The 19,230-nt window shown below is 50.6% G+C and overlaps 1 protein-coding gene across 1 annotated transcript in view; it reads right to left on the bottom strand.

Moving 5' to 3' along the window:
• Positions 1–1,157: 1,157 nt before the first annotated feature.
• The window catches only part of maml1 (mastermind-like transcriptional coactivator 1), a 33,886-nt gene continuing 15,813 nt past the window's right edge, over positions 1,158–19,230 (bottom strand). Inside the window, exons 3-5 of the mRNA XM_063000868.1 lie at positions 14,325–14,531; positions 7,015–7,153; positions 1,158–3,595 (exon numbers count right to left, since the gene is read on the bottom strand). Coding sequence (XP_062856938.1) covers positions 2,610–3,595; positions 7,015–7,153; positions 14,325–14,531 — 1,332 coding nt within the window. The 3' untranslated portion in view covers positions 1,158–2,609. The remainder of the gene's footprint in view (positions 3,596–7,014; positions 7,154–14,324; positions 14,532–19,230) is intronic.

Genomic DNA, 19,230 nt, shown 5'->3' with positions numbered 1-19,230 from the left:
AGAGTCACACCCTGATCAGCATTATTCCTCGGCCATCAACCAGGCAGCAGAGGTCGTAATTGCATTCCTAATTTGATGGCTGGAAGACATTCCAAAAAGTTGAGACGCTTTTATATTAGGATCAGTAACAAGTGAGGATGGTTTGTGGTTCTCATATCGTACGTGAGCCAATATTCTAACAGTTTACAATATTTCCCCAACATGATTGCAAGAAATTGACTGATTTTTACCGTCTACCGTCCATAATATTATTAAACTGTTTCAGGAAACCAGAAAACCGATTTCAGCTACTAACAGACTGTGTGTTCTCTGGGCTGAAGAGGAAAAAGTTTATCCTGATTACTACAAAGGTAAAGTTTAAAATCCATAAATTCCAGCATGTCATGGTTATTGGGCGTGTGCTGCTCCCGAAGGCGTGGCAACTTCCCATCTGTCCCATCTAGACTATAGGGACTCTGGTAGTTCAGTGGTTAGGGTACTGGACTAGTATTTAAAAGGTTGCAGGTTCAAGCCACACATCTGCCAGACTGCCACTGTTGGGCCCTTGAGCAAGGCCCTCAAGCCTCAATTGCTTGGATTTACAATGTAAATGTAGATTAAGTCAGAGCCAATAAGAGTCAGACTAAGTCAGGGCCACATTCGGCACATATAACAGCAGTGTGGCTCTAATCTTAAAGTGTGCAGGTGCCAAACTGGCCTGCCTGCAGTCCAGACCCGTGTACTATTGAAAACGTGTGGCACAAAGTCGTTAAGGTGGTACTGGACTAGTAATCAGAAGGTTGCAGGCTCAAGCCACACATCTGCCAGATTGCCACTCTTGGGCCCTTGAGCGAGGCCCTCAACCCCTTCATTGCTTGGATTCCCAATGTAAATGTAGACCAAGTCAGAGCCAATAAGAGTCAGACTAGGTCAGAGCCAATAAGAGTCAGACTAGGTCAGAGCCAATAAGAGTCAGACTAAGTCAGAGCCAGACTAAGTCAGAGCCAATAAGAGTCAGACTAAGTCAGAGCCAATAAGAGTCAGACTAGGTCAGAGTCATTAAGAGTCAGACTAAGTCAGAGCCAATAAGAGTCAGACTAAGTCAGGGCCAATAAGAGTCAGACTAGGTCAGAGCCATTAAGAGTCAGACTAAGTCAGAGCCAATAAGAGTCAGACTAAGTCAGGGCCAATAAGAGTCAGACTAAGTCAGAGCCAATAAGAGTCAGACTAAGTCAGAGCCAATAAGAGTCAGACTAAGTCAGAGCCAATGAGAGTCAGACTAAGTCAGAGCCAATAAGAGTCAGACTAGGTCAGGGCCAATGAGAGTCAGACTAAGTCAGAGCCAATAAGAGTCAGACTAAGTCAGAGCCAATGAGAGTCAGACTAAGTCAGAGCCAATAAGAGTCAGACTAGGTCAGAGCCAATAAGAGTCAGACTAGGTCAGAGCCAATAAGAGTCAGACTAGATCAGAGCCAATAAGAGTCAGACTAAGTCAGAGCCAATAAGAGTCAGACTAGATCAGAGCCAATAAGAGTCAGACTAAGTCAGAGCCAATAAGAGTCAGACTAAGTCAGAGCCAATAAGAGTCAGACTAAGTCAGAGCCAATAAGAGTCAGACTAAGTCAGAGCCAATAAGAGTCAGACTAAGTCAGGGCCACATTCGGCACACATAACAGCAGTGTGGCTCTATGGTAAGAGTGTGCAGGTGCCAAACTGTCCTGCCTGCAGTCCAGACTTGTGTACTATTGAAAATGTGTAGCACAACATGACGAATACCCTTCCTGGAGTCCCAAACGATTACAAACACGACAGAGGTAAACGTGCCCGTGTCCCAACTTTTTCGGAAGCCGTTCCAGCCACAGGAGTAAATGTACACACAGAAATAATAACGTTGCGTAGTTAGAGCGTGAAATCTCCCGTCTTTCTACCTTCTCTTTATTTTTTTAAGGAAAACAATTCATGTCCCAACTATTTTTGGAATTTAGTTTATATTATTGAGGGGAAAAATACGTCCTTGTGAACGCAGCCTAAATAGAACGAAGTGCGCTCATCGGTGCGAGACTTTCTGACAAATAGACTCACGGGTCCGCGATACATATCTAGATCTAAGAGGCACGATTCACCGGGTCTGTCCGAAAACTTTTTACATTTTACATCATCCTACACTCCCGAGAAGAGGGTGTGCCTAAATTCTTAGGTTCTTTAAAATGCTCCTAGTGAGGCGTCTAAATAATCTGCCTTACGAGTCGATGTCTTATTAGAATCCTCTCTACTGAGGCAGCTGCCCAGGTAGGTAGACGGCAGCGAGGCAGCTCACTAGGTTTTCAGACAGACCCCGTAATTATTGGGTGCGAGAAGGCGAAGAACGTGCGCTGACCCGTCACGCCGGGTCCGATTCAGTGGTTTTAATACTGAGCCACAGGATCAGTAGTAGACAGAATGTTTTTTAGCTCTACGTATTGTCGTCCCAGGCCTGGGAATACTCAATACACACAGGGGCGTGGTCCTGTACCCCCTTACGTTTCACACACACACACAGTACAGCAGGTTTGACCAGGTCACAGTCCGAAGTCTCCTCGCACGCTTCGTATAGAGGCCAGAGAACAAGGCCGGACCTCCGAACGCGCCAATCACTGATGACTGGCCAAGAGTTCGTTCAGATCGTCCATCCATTCCTCCGTTTGGTTCTTCAGAAGAGAGTCCAGGTCGCTCTCGCCGGGGAAACCGGCCAGGCTCGTCCCCGATTGGGCGTTATACGCAAACGGCATCTGCTGATTGGCTGTCCGATTGACCTGGTAGGCCTGGTTGCACTGCATGCCGGCGGTACGATTGGGCACCTGAGCGCCCTGCGGCTGGCCGAACGGCGCCAGATCGGGCAGCACCTGCTGCACCTGCGGTGGCGCTTGCTGCCCCTGCTGAGGCTGCTGCTGTGCCATGCTGGCGCCGGGGTTTCTCTGTTGGGCCATACCGGGCATCATTTGCGCAGGGTTCATTCCCACCATGGCCCTTCCGGCTGCACTGTTACCCAAACCGGCCTGGGCGAACTGGGCGTTGCTGGGCAGCTTGGCCATCCTGGGTTGCATGTGGAAGCCGGAGTTGGGGAATCCAGCTGGCATGGCACCGTTACTGTGGTTGGGCTGGGCAGCCATGCCCTGCTGGAGACCTGGATGCTGCTGCGACTGCCAGGACTGTGCCTGTGGGGGCATGCCACCCTGGATGTTGCCGGCCATTGTGCCAGGCAACGAACTGGCCATGGAGCTCATGTTGTTTGCCATAGCGTTGGGCATGCTGTTGGGCATGCGCGCCATCTGTTGCTGCTGTTTCAGGTGAGCCTGCTGCTGTGCCAGCATGTTCTGCCTGTAATTCTGTATGGCAGATACGGGCAGCCTCTGCTGGTTGGCGTGGGCCGGGTGCATGAAAATGACCTGCTGACCGTCCATCCCGCCAGCGCAGGACGACAGGCTCATATCCGCCTGACTGGCAGCAGGAGGGGCGCCGGGTGCAGGACCGCCACCCTGCCCGAGTCCCATCATGCTTTGATTCTGCTGGAAAATGCGCTGAGCGCCAGGGGCCGGGCCGCCGAGGGGGTTCACGCTGCCCAACGCCTGAGACGAACCTAACGGGGCCAAGAGAGAGAATCAGTGAGGGAACACGAGCAGTTTTATACATTTAATCAACCAACAGGCATGAACAGAATTAATTTACTTATTTATTAATGTTTTAATGCCACAATTAACACAAATGTGTCATTTTATGGCATTTCTGTCTGCTTATTTTTTTTAATGCATTTTCCTCCCGATTTAGCGACTCGATTTGTCTTCCGCTGCTGACAGATACCAGATTGCATCCGAGAAGAGCACGTCGCTGTACACGCCTCTTCCGACACGTGCATAGCCCTCCTCTTCTCGCTCCTGCATTCTATCAGGGTCCTTACACAGCGTATGAAGATCCCACCCACACATAGTCCGGCCCCCACCCTGCAGATACGGTGGCCAATTAGTATCTGCTGCAGGCACTGCCAATTATGTCCGCTAGATGGCGCCCAGCCGACCGGTGGTGTGCTAGCGGAATATCGCGCTGCGCTGCTTATTTTATCTCGTCTTAATAATTTAATAATATATTTTATTATTTTTAACAGTGCACAAATGCCACCACAGCTTAGAGTTTGTTTGTTTGTTTCTTACTGCCATGTCAGCTGCTACGACTGTTATCACGGCTGAATAATAGATCAAAGTCAGAGTGTCACGTCGATTTGTGTCTATACGTGTGTACATAAGGATTAGGGTGTTTGTCTAACTGTAAGGATGTAGAATTAAACTGGTTTTTTAATATCTTATATGGCATTTTTAAGTCCTAGTGCTTCAAGAATTAAAGCAGTTGTTTCTTAGGGGGAGACTGGGGTGAAGATTTAACCTAGCGAGGTAACAAAGATGTTTCAACGTGCGTAATTAAGGAATCTTTATTTGATCTGTTGTGGCACTGTTTTGTTCTGTTTTGTTGGGTTTCTGGTTGTAGCCCACCATCTTAAAGTGCTGCACGTCGTGTCTAAGCATCACTAATAACTGAAGCCACAGTGGAAATATTGAATAATGAACTACACGTAAATGTTACTGCAGCAAACCTGTTGCTAGTGTCACAAAGGTGCATTATTTAGACATTTGGTCAGTAAACAAAAACTGGAAACACTAGTTAAAACAATACTGCCAACCTCCAGAGCCGCGGTTTTCCAGCCCCATATTTAATGATTATTTTTGTCGGTGTGCGAGGCGGCGGCGGCGAACAGTTACGATCCTGACTGTTTGTTTGCCATTCAAATGAGCGAGTGAGTCAGTAAGCAGACTTTGCATATCAGGTGGGCTGAATGTTTACAGGGAACAAAGCCGCGCCTGTATTCAACCCCGACGCCACAGGCTCTATAAACAGGGTGGAAATATATAAAACTCAGGGGGGGGGGGGGGGGGGGCAGAAGTCTTGGTGGGTTTGGATGGCGGGGGACAGAAGGGACAGAACTCTGGGTGGGTTTGGGGGACAGAATTCTGGGAGGGGGCAGGACTCTGGGTGGGGTTGGGTGAGCGGGCAGGACTCTGGGTGGGTGGGTGGGTGAGGGGGACAGGACTCTGGGTGGGTTTGGGTGGGTGAGGGGGACAGGACTCTGGGTGGGTTTGGGTGGCAGGACAGGACTCTGGGTGGGGGGACAGGACTCGAGGGGGACAGGACTCTGGGTGGGTTTGGGTGGCAGGACAGGTGTCTGGGTGGGTGGGTGGGTGAGGGGGACAGAACTCTGGATGGGGGGACAGGACTCTGGGTGGGTTTGGGTGGCAGGACAGGACTCTGGGTGAGGGGGACAGAACTCTGGGTGAGGGGGACTGGACTCTGGGTGGGTTTGGGTGGCAGGACAGGACTCTGGGTGAGGGGGACAGAACTCTGGGTGGGGGGACAGAACTCTGGGTGGGGGGACAGGACTCTGGGTGGGTTTGGGTGGCAGGACAGGACTCTGGGTGAGGGGGACAGAACTCTGGGTGGGGGGACAGGACTCTGGGTGGGTTTGGGTGGCAGGACAGGACTCTGGGTGAGGGGGACAGAACTCTGGGTGGGGGGACAGGACTCTGGGTGGGTTTGGGTGGCAGGACAGGACTCTGGGTGAGGGGGACAGAACTCTGGGTGGGGGGACAGGACTCTGGGTGGGTTTGGGTGGCAGGACAGGACTCTGGGTGAGGGGGACAGAACTCTGGGTGAGGGGGACTGGACTCTGGGTGGGTTTGGGTGGCAGGACAGGACTCTGGGTGAGGGGGACAGAACTCTGGGTGGGTTTGGGTGGCAGGACAGGACTCTGGGTGGGGGGACTGGACTCTGGGTGGGTGGGTGGGTGAGGGGGACTGGACTCTGGGTGGGTGGGTGGGTGAGGGGGACTGGACTCTGGGTGGGTGGGTGGGTGGGGGGACAGGACTCTGGGTGGGTGGGTGGGTGAGGGGGACTGGACTCTGGGTGGGTTTAGGTGGCAGGACAGGACTCTGGGTGGGGGGACAGGACTCTGGGTGGGGGGACAGGACTCTGGGTGAGTTTGGGTGGCAGGACAGGACTCTGGGTGGGTGAGGGGGACTGGACTCTGGGTGGGTGAGGGGGACTGGACTCTGGGTGGGTGGGTGGGTGAGGGGGACTGGACTCTGGGTGGGTGGGTGGGTGAGGGGGACTGGACTCTGGGTGGACTCTGGGTGGGTGGGTGGGTGAGGGGGACTGGACTCTCGGTGGGTGGGTGTTTGAGGGGGACTGGACTCTGGGTGGGTGGGTGGGTGAGGGGGACTGGACTCTGGGTGGGTGGGTGGGTGAGGGGGACTGGACTCTGGGTGGACTCTGGGTGGGTGGGTGGGTGAGGGGGACTGGACTCTGGGTGGGTGGGTGGGTGAGGGGGACTGGACTCTGGGTGGGTGGGTGGGTGAGGGGGACTGGACTCTCGGTGGGTGGGTGTTTGAGGGGGACTGGACTCTGGGTGGGTGGGTGGGTGAGGGGGACTGGACTCTGGGTGGACTCTGGGTGGGTGGGTGGGTGAGGGGGACTGGACTCTGGGTGGGTGGGTGGGTGAGGGGGACTGGACTCTGGGTGGGTGGGTGGGTGAGGGGGACTGGACTCTGGGTGGGTGGGTGGGTGAGGGGGACTGGACTCTGGGTGGGTGGGTGTTTGAGGGGGACTGGACTCTGGGTGGGTGGGTGGGTGAGGGGGACTGGACTCTGGGTGGGTGGGTGGGTGAGGGGGACTGGACTCTGGGTGGGTGGGTGGGTGAGGGGGACTGGACTCTGGGTGGGTGGGTGGGTGGGTGAGGGGGACTGGACTCTGGGTGGGTGGGTGGGTGAGGGGAACTGGACTCTGGGTGGGTGGGTGGGTGAGGGGGACTGGACTCTGGGTGGGTTTGGGTGGCAGGACAGGACTCTGGGTGGGGGGACAGGACTCTGGGTGGGTGGGGGGGGCAGGACTCTGGGTGGGTTTAGGTGGGGGTTTGAGGACCTCGGGTGAGAAATGTTTGAAGTTTGTGGCAGGTACCTGGGAACTGGGAGACCTGTGGCTGCTGCTGGAATGGGTTCTGTTGAGCAGACGGGTTCTGCTGGTCCTGGTACTGAGGTGGCGGGCGGGTCAGGTGCCTCTGCAACTGCTGCTCCTGCTGCTGCCGCTGCTGCTTTTCCTGATTCAGGGGCACAAATATAACAGGTTCTAGTTTAGACGCATGAATTTAACAAATCATCATCTGTTCATTAAATGCTGCTGCCCTCTAGAGAACGACCAACAACATGACAAGTTCAAATAGTTGATTATAAGTGTAGGATGAGACTTAATACTGATCCAATCAGGGAAATTAATAGTTACAGCAGTACAAGAGAAGAGAGGAAAACAACAGAAAGGAAAGATAATTAAGAAAAATCCTTAAAAATTAAAAACAACATAAAATACAAACTTGTGTGTTGGACATCATGTTCTGATTTGGGGTTGTAATAAAAAATATAAACAAATAGAAGTGTTTTATCTGCTCAACTTCATTTCATTTATTAACAAACATCCATTCCTGCATTTCAGGCCTGCAAGACATTCCAAAAAAGTTGGGACGGGGGTTAATTTAGTTCTAGTAATGAGGTGAAAGAACTAAATAATGATGTGATTTTAAACAGGTGATTGTAATCATGGTTTGGTACAAAAGCAGCATCCAGGAAAGGCTGAGAGTCTCTGATGAGTAAAGATGATCAGAGGATCCAGTTTGTCCAAAAATGTGTGAGGAAATGATTGAAATGTTTAAAAACAATGAACCTCTAAGAAAGATTGGAAGGGATTTGCATATTTCTCCCTCTACAGTGCAGAATATCATTAATAAGGAATTTCAGTGTGTAAAGGCCAGGGGTGCAAGCTTAAGCCGAGTCCCTGTGATCTTCCAGGACCATCCAGACTGTTATCAGCAACAAGTCCAAAAGCCAGGGTGTATCATGGTATGAGGGTGTGTCAGTGCCAGGGTCTGTCATGGTATGAGGGTGTGTCAGTGCCAGGGTCTGTCATTGTATGGGGGTGTGTCAGTACCAGGGTCTGTCATGGTATGAGGGTGTGTCAGTACCAGGGTCTGTCATGGTATGAGGGTGTGTCAGTACCAGGGTCTGTCATGGTATGAGGGTGTGTCAGTACCAGGGTGTGTCATGGTATGAGAGTGTGTCAGTACCAGGGTCTGTCATGGTATGGGGGGGTGTCAGTACCAGGGTCTGTCATGGTATGGGGGTGTGTCAGTACCAGGGTCTGTCATGGTATGGGGGTGTGTCAGTACCAGGGTGTATCATGGTATGGGGGTGTGTCAGTACCAGGGTGTATCATGGTATGGGGGGGGTGTCAGTACCAGGGTGTGTCATGGTATGGGGGGGTGTCAGTACCAGGGTGTGTCATGGTATGGGGGGGGTGTCAGTACCAGGGTCTGTCATGGTATGGGGGTGTGTCAGTACCAGGGTGTATCATGGTATGGGGGGGGTGTCAGTACCAGGGTGTGTCATGGTATGGGGGGGTGTCAGTACCAGGGTCTGTTATGGTATGGGGGTGTGTCAGTACCAGGGTGTGTCATGGTATGGGGGGGTGTCAGTACCAGGGTCTGTCATGGTATGGGGGGGTGTCAGTACCAGGGTGTATCATGGTATGGGGGGGGTGTCAGTACCAGGGTGTGTCATGGTATGGGGGGGTGTCAGTACCAGGGTCTGTCATGGTATGGGGGGGGGTGTCAGTACCAGGGTCTGTTATGGTATGGGGGGGTGTCAGTACCAGGGTCTGTTATGGTATGGGGGGGTGTCAGTACCAGGGTCTGTCATGGTATGGGGGGGGGTGTCAGTACCAGGGTCTGTCATGGTATGGGGGGGGGTGTCAGTACCAGGGTGTGTCATGGTATGGGGGTGTGTCAGTACCAGGGTGTATCATGGTATGGGGGTGTGTCAGTACCAGGGTGTGTCATGGTATGGGGGTGTGTCAGTACCAGGGTGTATCATGGTATGGGGTGTGTCAGTACCAGGGTCTGTCATGGTATGGGGGTGTGTGTCAGTACCAGGGTCTGTTATGGTATGGGGGGGGTGTCAGTACCAGGGTGTGTCATGGTATGGGGGTGTGTCAGTACCAGGGTGTGTCATGTTATGGGGGTGTGTCAGTACCAGGGTGTGTCATGGTATGGGGGGGGTGTCAGTACCAGGGTGTGTCATGGTATGGGGGTGTGTCAGTACCAGGGTGTGTCATGGTATGGGGGTGTGTCAGTACCAGGGTCTGTTATGGTATGGGGGGGGTGTCAGTACCAGGGTCTGTTATGGTATGGGGGTGTGTCAGTACCAGGGTGTGTCATGGTATGGGGGTGTGTCAGTACCAGGGTGTGTCATGGTATGGGGGTGTGTCAGTACCAGGGTGTGTCATGGTATGGGGGTGTGTCAGTACCAGGGTCTGTTATGGTATGGGGGGGGTGTCAGTACCAGGGTGTGTCATGGTATGGGGGTGTGTCAGTACCAGGGTGTGTCATGGTATGGGGGTGTGTCAGTACCAGGGTGTGTCATGGTATGGGGGGGGGTGTCAGTACCAGGGTCTGTTATGGTATGGGGGGGGTGTCAGTACCAGGGTCTGTTATGGTATGGGGGGGGGGTGTCAGTACCAGGGTGTGTCATGGTATGGGGGTGTGTCAGTACCAGGGTGTGTCATGGTATGGGGGTGTGTCAGTACCAGGGTCTGTTATGGTATGGGGGGGGTGTCAGTACCAGGGTCTGTTATGGTATGGGGGGGTGTCAGTACCAGGGTGTGTCATGGTATGGGGGTGTGTCAGTACCAGGGTGTGTCATGGTATGGGGGTGTGTCAGTACCAGGGTCTGTCATGGTATGGGGGTGTGTCAGTACCAGGGTCTGTCATGGTATGGGGGTGTGTCAGTACCAGGGTCTGTCATGGTATGGGGGTGTGTCAGTACCAGGGTGTGTCATGGTATGGGGGGGGTGTCAGTACCAGGGTCTGTTATGGTATGGGGGGGGTGTCAGTACCAGGGTCTGTTATGGTATGGGGGGGGTGTCAGTACCAGGGTGTGTCATGGTATGGGGGTGTGTCAGTACCAGGGTGTGTCATGGTATGGGGGTGTGTCAGTACCAGGGTGTGTCATGGTATGGGGGGGGTGTCAGTACCAGGGTCTGTTATGGTATGGGGGGGTGTCAGTACCAGGGTCTGTTATGGTATGGGGGGGGGTGTCAGTACCAGGGTGTGTCATGGTATGGGGGTGTGTCAGTACCAGGGTGTATCATGGTATGGGGGGTGTCAGTACCAGGGTGTGTCATGGTATGGGGGTGTGTCAGTACCAGGGTCTGTTATGGTATGGGGGGGTGTCAGTACCAGGGTCTGTCATGGTATGGGGGTGTGTCAGTACCAGGGTGTGTCATGGTATGGGGGGGGTGTCAGTACCAGGGTCTGTCATGGTATGGGGGTGTGTCAATACCAGGGTGTGTCATGGTATGGGGGTGTGTCAGTACCAGGGTGTGTCATGGTATGGGGGTGTGTCAGTACCAGGGTGTGTCATGTTATGGGGGTGTGTCAGTACCAGGGTGTGTCATGGTATGGGCGTGTGTCAGTACCAGGGTCTGTCATGGTATGGGGGCGTGTCAGTACCAGGGTGTGTCATGTTATGGGGGTGTGTCAGTACCAGGGTGTATCATGGTATGGGGTGTGTCAGTACCAGGGTGTATCATGGTATGAAGTGTGTCAGTACCAGGGTGTATCATGTTATGGGGGTGTGTCAGTACCAGGGTGTGTCATGGTATGGGCGTGTGTCAGTACCAGGGTGTATCATGTTATGGGGGTGTGTCAGTACCAGGGTGTGTCATGGTATGGGCGTGTGTCAGTACCAGGGTCTGTTATGGTATGGGGGGGGTGTCAGTACCAGGGTCTGTTATGGTATGGGGTGTGTCAGTACCAGGGTGTATCATGGTATGGGGTGTGTCAGTACCAGGGTGTGTCATGGTATGGGGGTGTGTCAGTACCAGGGTGTATCATGGTATGCGGTGTGTCAGTACCAGGGTCTGTCATGGTATGGGGGGGTGTGTCAGTACCAGGGTCTGTTATGGTATGGGGGGGGTGTCAGTACCAGGGTGTGTCATGGTATGGGGGTGTGTCAGTACCAGGGTGTGTCATGTTATGGGGGTGTGTCAGTACCAGGGTGTGTCATGGTATGGGGGGGTGTCAGTACCAGGGTCTGTCATGGTATGGGCGTGTGTCAGTACCAGGGTCTGTTATGGTATGGGGGGGGTGTCAGTACCAGGGTCTGTTATGGTATGGGGGGGGTGTCAGTACCAGGGTGTGTCATGGTATGGGCGTGTGTCAGTACCAGGGTCTGTCATGGTATGGGCGTGTGTCAGTACCAGGGTCTGTTATGGTATGGGGGGGGTGTCAGTACCAGGGTCTGTTATGGTATGGGGGGGGTGTCAGTACCAGGGTGTGTCATGGTATGGGAGTGTGTCAGTACCAGGGTCTGTTATGGTATGGGGGGGGGTGTCAGTACCAGGGTGTGTCATGGTATGGGAGTGTGTCAGTACCAGGGTCTGTCATGGTATGGGCGTGTGTCAGTACCAGGGTCTGTTATGGTATGGGGGGGGTGTCAGTACCAGGGTCTGTTATGGTATGGGGGGGGTGTCAGTACCAGGGTGTGTCATGGTATGGGGGTGTGTCAGTACCAGGGTGTGTCATGGTATGGGGGTGTGTCAGTACCAGGGTGTGTCATGGTATGGGGGTGTGTCAGTACCAGGGTGTATCATGGTATGGGGTGTGTCAGTACCAGGGTGTATCATGGTATGGGGTGTGTCAGTACCAGGGTGTATCATGGTATGGGGTGTGTCAGTACCAGGGTGTATCATGGTATGGGGTGTGTCAGTACCAGGGTGTATCATGGTATGGGGGTGTGTCAGTACCAGGGTCCGTCATGGTATGGGGGTGTGTCAGTACCAGGGTGTATCATGGTATGGGGGTGTGTCAGTGCCAGGGTGTATCATGGTATGGGGGTGTGTCAGTACCAGGGTGTATCATGGTATGGGGGGGTGTCAGTACCAGGGTCTGTCATGGTATGGGGGCGTGTCAGTACCAGGGTGTGTCATGTTATGGGGGTGTGTCAGTACCAGGGTGTATCATGGTATGGGGTGTGTCAGTACCAGGGTGTATCATGGTATGGGGCGTGTCAGTACCAGGGTGTATCATGGTATAGGGGTGTGTCAGTACCAGGGTGTGTCATGTTATGGGGGTGTGTCAGTACCAGGGTGTGTCATGTTATGGGGGTGTGTCAGTACCAGGGTGTATCATGGTATGGGGTGTGTCAGTACCAGGGTGTGTCATGGTATGGGGGCGTGTCAGTACCAGGGTGTGTCATGTTATGGGGGTGTGTCAGTACCAGGGTGTATCATGGTATGGGGTGTGTCAGTACCAGGGTGTATCATGGTATGGGGCGTGTCAGTACCAGGGTGTATCATGGTATGGGGCGTGTCAGTACCAGGGTGTATCATGGTATAGGGGTGTGTCAGTACCAGGGTGTATCATGGTATGGGGGTGTGTCAGTACCAGGGTGTGTCATGTTATGGGGGTGTGTCAGTACCAGGGTGTATCATGGTATGGGGTGTGTCAGTACCAGGGTGTATCATGGTATGGGGTGTGTCAGTACCAGGGTCTGTCATGGTATGGGGTGTGTCAGTACCAGGGTGTATCATGGTATGGGGGTGTGTCAGTACCAGGGTCTGTCATGGTATGGGGTGTGTCAGTACCAGGGTGTATCATGGTATGGGGGTGTGTCAGTACCAGGGTCTGTCATGGTATGGGGTGTGTCAGTACCAGGGTGTATCATGGTATGGGGTGTGTCAGTACCAGGGTCTGTCATGGTATGGGGTGTGTCAGTACCAGGGTGTATCATGGTATGGGGGTGTGTCAGTACCAGGGTGTATCATGGTATGGGGGTGTGTCAGTACCAGGGTCTGTCATGGTATGGGGTGTGTCAGTACCAGGGTCTGTCATGGTATGGGGTGTGTCAGTACCAGGGTGTATCATGGTATGGGGTGTGTCAGTACCAGGGTGTATCATGGTATGGGGTGTGTCAGTACCAGGGTGTATCATGGTATGGGGTGTGTCAGTACCAGGGTGTATCATGGTATGGGGTGTGTCAGTACCAGGGTGTATCATGGTATGGAGCGTGTCAGTACCAGGGTGTATCATGGTATGGGGTGTGTCAGTACCAGGGTGTATCATGGTATGGGGTGTGTCAGTACCAGGGTGTATTATGGTATGGGGCGTGTCAGTGCCAGGGTGTATCGTGGTATGGGGGCGTGTCAGTGCCCTTGATAAAGGTCATTAACACTTCTGTGGTGCAGCATTAATGCAGAAAAGTACTTTGAGATCTTAGAGCAACATGTGCTGCCTTCAACACGTCGTCTTTTCCAGGGACGTCCAGCATTTCTCAACAAGACGATGCAAATCCCCCTGCTGCACTCATTACAAAGGCGTATCTGCGGAAGAAGAGGGTACGAGTACTGGACCGACCTGCCTGCAGTCCTGACCTGTACCCAATAGAGAACGTGTGGAGGATTTTGAAACGACGACGACCCCCCCCCCCCCCCCCCCCCGCACTGCTGCACATCTTCAGACGTGTTTGCAGGAAGAACGAGACAAACTAAAAGCTGAAACACTAAATCACTCGGTCTCCTCGGTGCCGAAACCTCTTTTAAGTGGTGAAAAGGAACAACAACATTACAAAGTGGTAAATGCTTTACCGTCCCAACTTTTTTTGGAACGTGTTGCAGGCCTGAAATGCAGGAATGGATGTTTATTAATAAATGAAATGAAGTTGAGCAGATAAAAGATGAAATATCTCAGGTTCATCCTGTCTGACATCAAATAAAAGTCAAAGTCAATGTAAGAAACTCTGTGATTTTATTTTATTTACATTTTCCATACCGTCCCAACTTTTTCTGATCACGAGTTGTATGTTGAAGAGCTCTTACATTAACAAAACGGAGTGTGGGGAGTTCAGGAGTGTTCGACATGATTCATTCGTTCACAAACGTCATCCTGAAAGAGGCTGTGTCACATGGGGGTAAATTACAGCAGCCAATCCACCTCCTGCATGCTTTCAGAAGGTGAGAGGAATCTACCAATCATGACCCTTTAATGTCACTGCAGTTACACAATAATGTATATTATTTATGTATTTATTTATTTGGGTTTTAATGCCATGTTTAGCACGTGTGTCATGTAATGGCAGGACGTGTGTTACGTTTCTGTCTGATCACTTTATGTTGGGGCTCTCTCCCCTCTCTCTCCTCTCTCTCCTCTCTCTCCTCTCTCTCACCTGCTCAGCCATCATCTGCCTCTGCTGTCCCAGGAGAAACTGTTTCTGCTGCTGATTCATCATCTGCATCTGCTGCTGCTGCTTCTGCAGTTCGTTCAGATACGCAGCGTTACTGTGGTTAGTCGCCATGCCCCCGCCGCCCGGCTGCGTCACCATAGCGCCGCCTGGACCCTGGACGTGGGGGGCGGACGGGTACGAGCCTGGTTCCTGCAAAACAGACAGACGACCGTTTCAAACGCACAATGATACAAATACAAGAAACAAGTGGAACAAAATACAGGTGCCAAACTTTAAATTAGAGATGCATGAGTACCGATACCGCGCTCATTAACTCGTACTCGCATTCACAAACGAGGCTCCGATACTGAACATCCGATACCGTGAGCCTAGTGCACGTCGCTGCGTTATGCCCGGTTCACACTACACGATTTTTGCCCTGATTTTCGCTCGGCGACCGGTCGGCGCTAGATCTGCCGGCTCGGGAGCGACTCGGCGTTCGCTCGGCGATCAGAACTCGGCTCTCGATCGCCGAGTGTGAACTATCCAACAACTCGATCCGACCGGCTCGCCGAGCGCTCGAGTTTTCTAGTACGTCAGATATCTGATCTGAGATGTGCGACTGGGAATGAGTGACATGTCGAACAGCCAATGAGAACGCAGGATACGGTGTGAGGGGAAACGCAGGAGAGGAGTGTAAACAGGTGGGACGGGGGGATAATATAGTTTATATCAGAATACATCAGCACACACACGTTTTACAGTATTTCTGACCTGATCGTTCTCTACAAAACATAACAACAAAACATAACACACCAACATTGCAAAAATATTTATTAACCTCCAACTCATTAACTCCATCATTCTAAATAGGTATTGGTATCGGTATCGGCAAGTACAAAAATACATGTACTTGTACTCGGTTGGGAAAAAAATGGTATTGATGCATCCCTACTTTAAATCATCTTGGGCGTGTCTGGAGCATCTATGGCTGCAATCATGGCATACACTTGGTGACATTTGTGATCATATGGTGTCTGAAGGAGGCGCTGCAACATTAAATGCCTACTTGTTGGTTAACGTGACTGTTAGCTGCCTGTATTCAAATACAGAAGGTGCATGGTGGTATGCGAAGCTAACCATTGGGGAGGGGGGGGGGGGGGGGGGGGCATCAGTGCACCCTTAGTGCCAGTCTCAAGTCCAGATAAATAGGAGAAATGCGACAAGTGGTGCATAAAAACTGTGGTGGATTTGCTGTGGCGCCTCCTAACACCCGAGAGCAAACAAAAGGAATCATTCACAGAGACTGCCTGCCCGTCATACTGGATAGTTTTTAAACAAAGCCCGTTATCGTGTCCCCAGACCACAGCATTGGTGCACTCGCGCCCCCCCAGACAAGTACTCTTGAAAACCCCTGTTGTAGCCTATCGGTTAAAGTACTGGACTAATAAGCATAAGGTTGCTGGTTCAAACCCCTTCACTGCCAGGTTGCCTCTGTTGGGCCCTTAATTGCTTAGACTGTATACTGTCTCAGTACTGTAAGTAACTTTGAATTAAAGCATCTGCTAAATGCCAAAAATGTAAATGTTAAATGTTCCAAAGAATTAAAATGATCTGGACTGTGTAAACATGATCCTTCCACTAGAGGGCACAATACAAAAACTTTGGTCCAGTCAACTGAGTTAAATGACAGAATGATCTAGAACTGTTGAGTGTTAGTTAGGAGATTCATCAGACCATCACTGTGTCTTCTCTACAGTTCAGTAATGTTCCAGTCAAAAGATCAGGGAACCAGAACCAGAACAAGTTTTAGGACACCAGACGAGCATCTGTGTTCTGTCACATCGACACTTTAAAATGTCCACAGACAAACTGGAATTAAACGAATCCCAGGTATAATTTATATGTAAATTAACACTTCACTTTGAGTCACGGTGCAAGTCTCTATAACCTGGATAAGAATCATGGAGCTGAGCCTCTGGTCAGTGTTAGTGTTTGAGTATCAAGACTTTGGTATGTTTTGTGTTCGACTACAATCCTTGGTCCACAAAGATTGTCTACAGGTAAGTGGGTTTCCTTCTTCCCTCCAAAATCATGCCAGTAGGTGGTTTGACCGCCTCAAATTGAACTAAGATGTGAGTGAGGGAGTGACAGGATGCGCAGCCTGATCAGTGCCGGTGCATCAGTGTCCGTTAACATTATTGGGACAAAAGTACTTTGAACCAGAACTTCGCAGCAACAGTTTAGGGAAGGCCCTTACCCGTCCCAGCAAGACTGTGCCCCTGTGCACAAAGCAAACTCCCGTGTACTGCAATGAGCCCTGAAACTCAGCACCACTCATCAACAGCTCTGGTGGCTTTCTTGCCCAGCCACACGAATGCTAGGGCACAAATTCCCACAGATATACTTTAAAGTCTTGGGAGAAGCCTTCTCAGAAGAGTGGCCGTTTGTAACTAGGGATGTCTGATTGGCTTAGTTATGTAACCGAGCGTGGTAGTGACGCACTCGCTTAATAAAGAAATAAATACACGCTGTATTCACTAATTGTCGGGAGCGTTTAACACTTTATTAACTTCTTCTGTTACGGTACCGAATAGCGGACAGCTAGAGTCATCGCGTTAGCCAAGCACGCTATTCCATGCACTATGGAAGCCCCAAAGGGTCAAAACACACTCACTTCGCATAGAAACGTCCATCAAACCATCGTCACGATACAAGTACGGTGGCTCATAAGAAACAAACCAGATATCATTTAACCAAACGTGGGTTTGGTTACTACAATTACTACCGATTTAATACGGCACCTAAAGAATAAACTCAGTCGAATACGGCGAGTTTATTATTATTATGTGATGAGAAGAAGAACCGGCCGTCCGCTAACACGGCAGAGACGCTGATGTTCCTCAAAAAGAACCTTCACTTCATTCCGAGTGTTCTAGTTTCACTACCACAATGCTGCACTAAGTTTGTTTACTTTTATTTTGTAAAAATAAAAGAAGATTATACAACAGGTAGTTCCGACCTCACAATCTGATTGGTTGAGAAGCGTTCTAAACGTGCTGATATTGGTGATAACAGCACGGCCTTTTCACACCACAACTGTATTACTCCGCTGACGCGTTGCCATTAACGACGAGCTTCATGCACACAAACGCGCACGCAGGCGACACAGGCGTTATTCCCGGTCGCGTTTTAAATCCGTTATGTGATACACAATCTAGCGCACTGTGTAGGGAACATGACCAATTGTCTAATTCACTATCTAGTGCACTATGTAGGGAGCATATATCCATGATCTGATACACAATCTAGTGCACTATTTAGGGAACTTTAATGTGTTTGTAACGCGAACAGTTAGTTAAGCCAGTTAGCAGCTCCTAGTAGTTCTGTTTTCATCCATAGCCTTTGGTGTGTACGAGAGGTTTTTTTATTTCTTTTTTCCCCTTCGGAGGTTCTTGCTTTTTTCTTCTTCTTGTTGTTCTTACCTCCCTGAAATGCGTTTTTGCAACTTGGGATGTCTGCTTTGTAGTGTTAAACTTTATATTGGTTGTGGAACTACTTTTTGGCGGAAGGTATTGTCAATATTAAAGCATATTTATTATGAAATTCAGGGCTTCTTTGATTTATTTTCTTTCTTTATTTTGTAAAAACTGTTGTATAAAAGCAATAGAACACTCGAGGTCGTGTGTTATTCACGATAACACACGACCTCTCGTGTTCTATTGCTTAATTAAGCAATAGCTTGGATGCAGGCAATTGTTTTCCTACAGCACTGCAGAGCTATTCAGTTGTTAAACATGTACATTGGATTAATTTGAATAACTGTAATGTACTTGAAGTGTGCACTGTTCACACAGTATTATCTAGCTCTTATCTAGACCATATCTAGAAAATACAAGAATCGGTTTGAGACTCGGTATCGGATCGGGATCAAAATTAATGATCGAGATCGGGAACAAAAAAAACGTGATCGGGACATCCCTAATTGTAACACCATTTGTATACAGTCAGGTGTCCAAATACTTTTGGCCATAAGTTGTGTGTTTCTCACAACTCAAAGCGCACACCACGCTCTAGCTATGTAAACAGTACCGACGCTGATGCCGCGTTCACACGATAAACTGGCTGTGCCATTGTTTCCTCAGGAAACAGAAAGAATATGAGGGGTTCATGCTGTGGAGGAATGCTACTTTCCACACAAAGAGGATGGAGGTCAAAGGTTCCTAACCTGGAGTCCGTGTAGATCACACAAAAAATAATGCACAGTGTAAAATATGTTTATGTCGTCTTCTAGACCTTCATCAGTGCCCACGTGGCGCCGTTGACTGGATATTTTGGGTTGGTGGACTATTCTCGGTCCAGCAGTGACAGTGAGGTGTTTAAAAACTCCAGCAGCGCTGCTGTGTCTGATCCACTCATACCAGCACAACACACACTAACACACCACCACCATGTCAGTGTCACTGCAGTGCTGAGAATGATCCACCACCTAAATAATACCTGCTCTGTGGTGGTCCTGTGGGGGTCCTGACCATCGAAGAACAGCATGAAAGGGGGCTAACAAAGCATGCAGAGAAACAGATGGACTACAGTCAGTAATTGTAGAGCTACAAAGTGCTTCTATATGGTAAGTGGAGCTGATGACATGGACAGTGAGTGTAGAAACAAGGTGGGTAGCACTATTGCCTCACAGAAAGAAGGTTGATCGCTACATTGCAGCACTGTAAGGTGTTGAACCGCAGCAGCGAGCGCGAGAGATCCGAACCGCAGATGATAAAAACGCAGCCTGAGATCGCCTTTAAAAATAAACCCAATATGCGACTTTCCCTGGCAGCTTTCCATTTCTGAACTTTCCATTCATGTTCCAAACACACACACACACACACACACACACACACACACACACACA

Source organism: Trichomycterus rosablanca, chromosome 8 (genome assembly GCF_030014385.1).
Source record: "Trichomycterus rosablanca isolate fTriRos1 chromosome 8, fTriRos1.hap1, whole genome shotgun sequence".
Classification (NCBI taxonomy): Eukaryota; Metazoa; Chordata; class Actinopteri; order Siluriformes; family Trichomycteridae; genus Trichomycterus; species Trichomycterus rosablanca.
The sequence above is the reverse complement of the archived record's forward strand: the minus strand, read 5'-3'. Positions and strand labels throughout refer to the sequence as shown.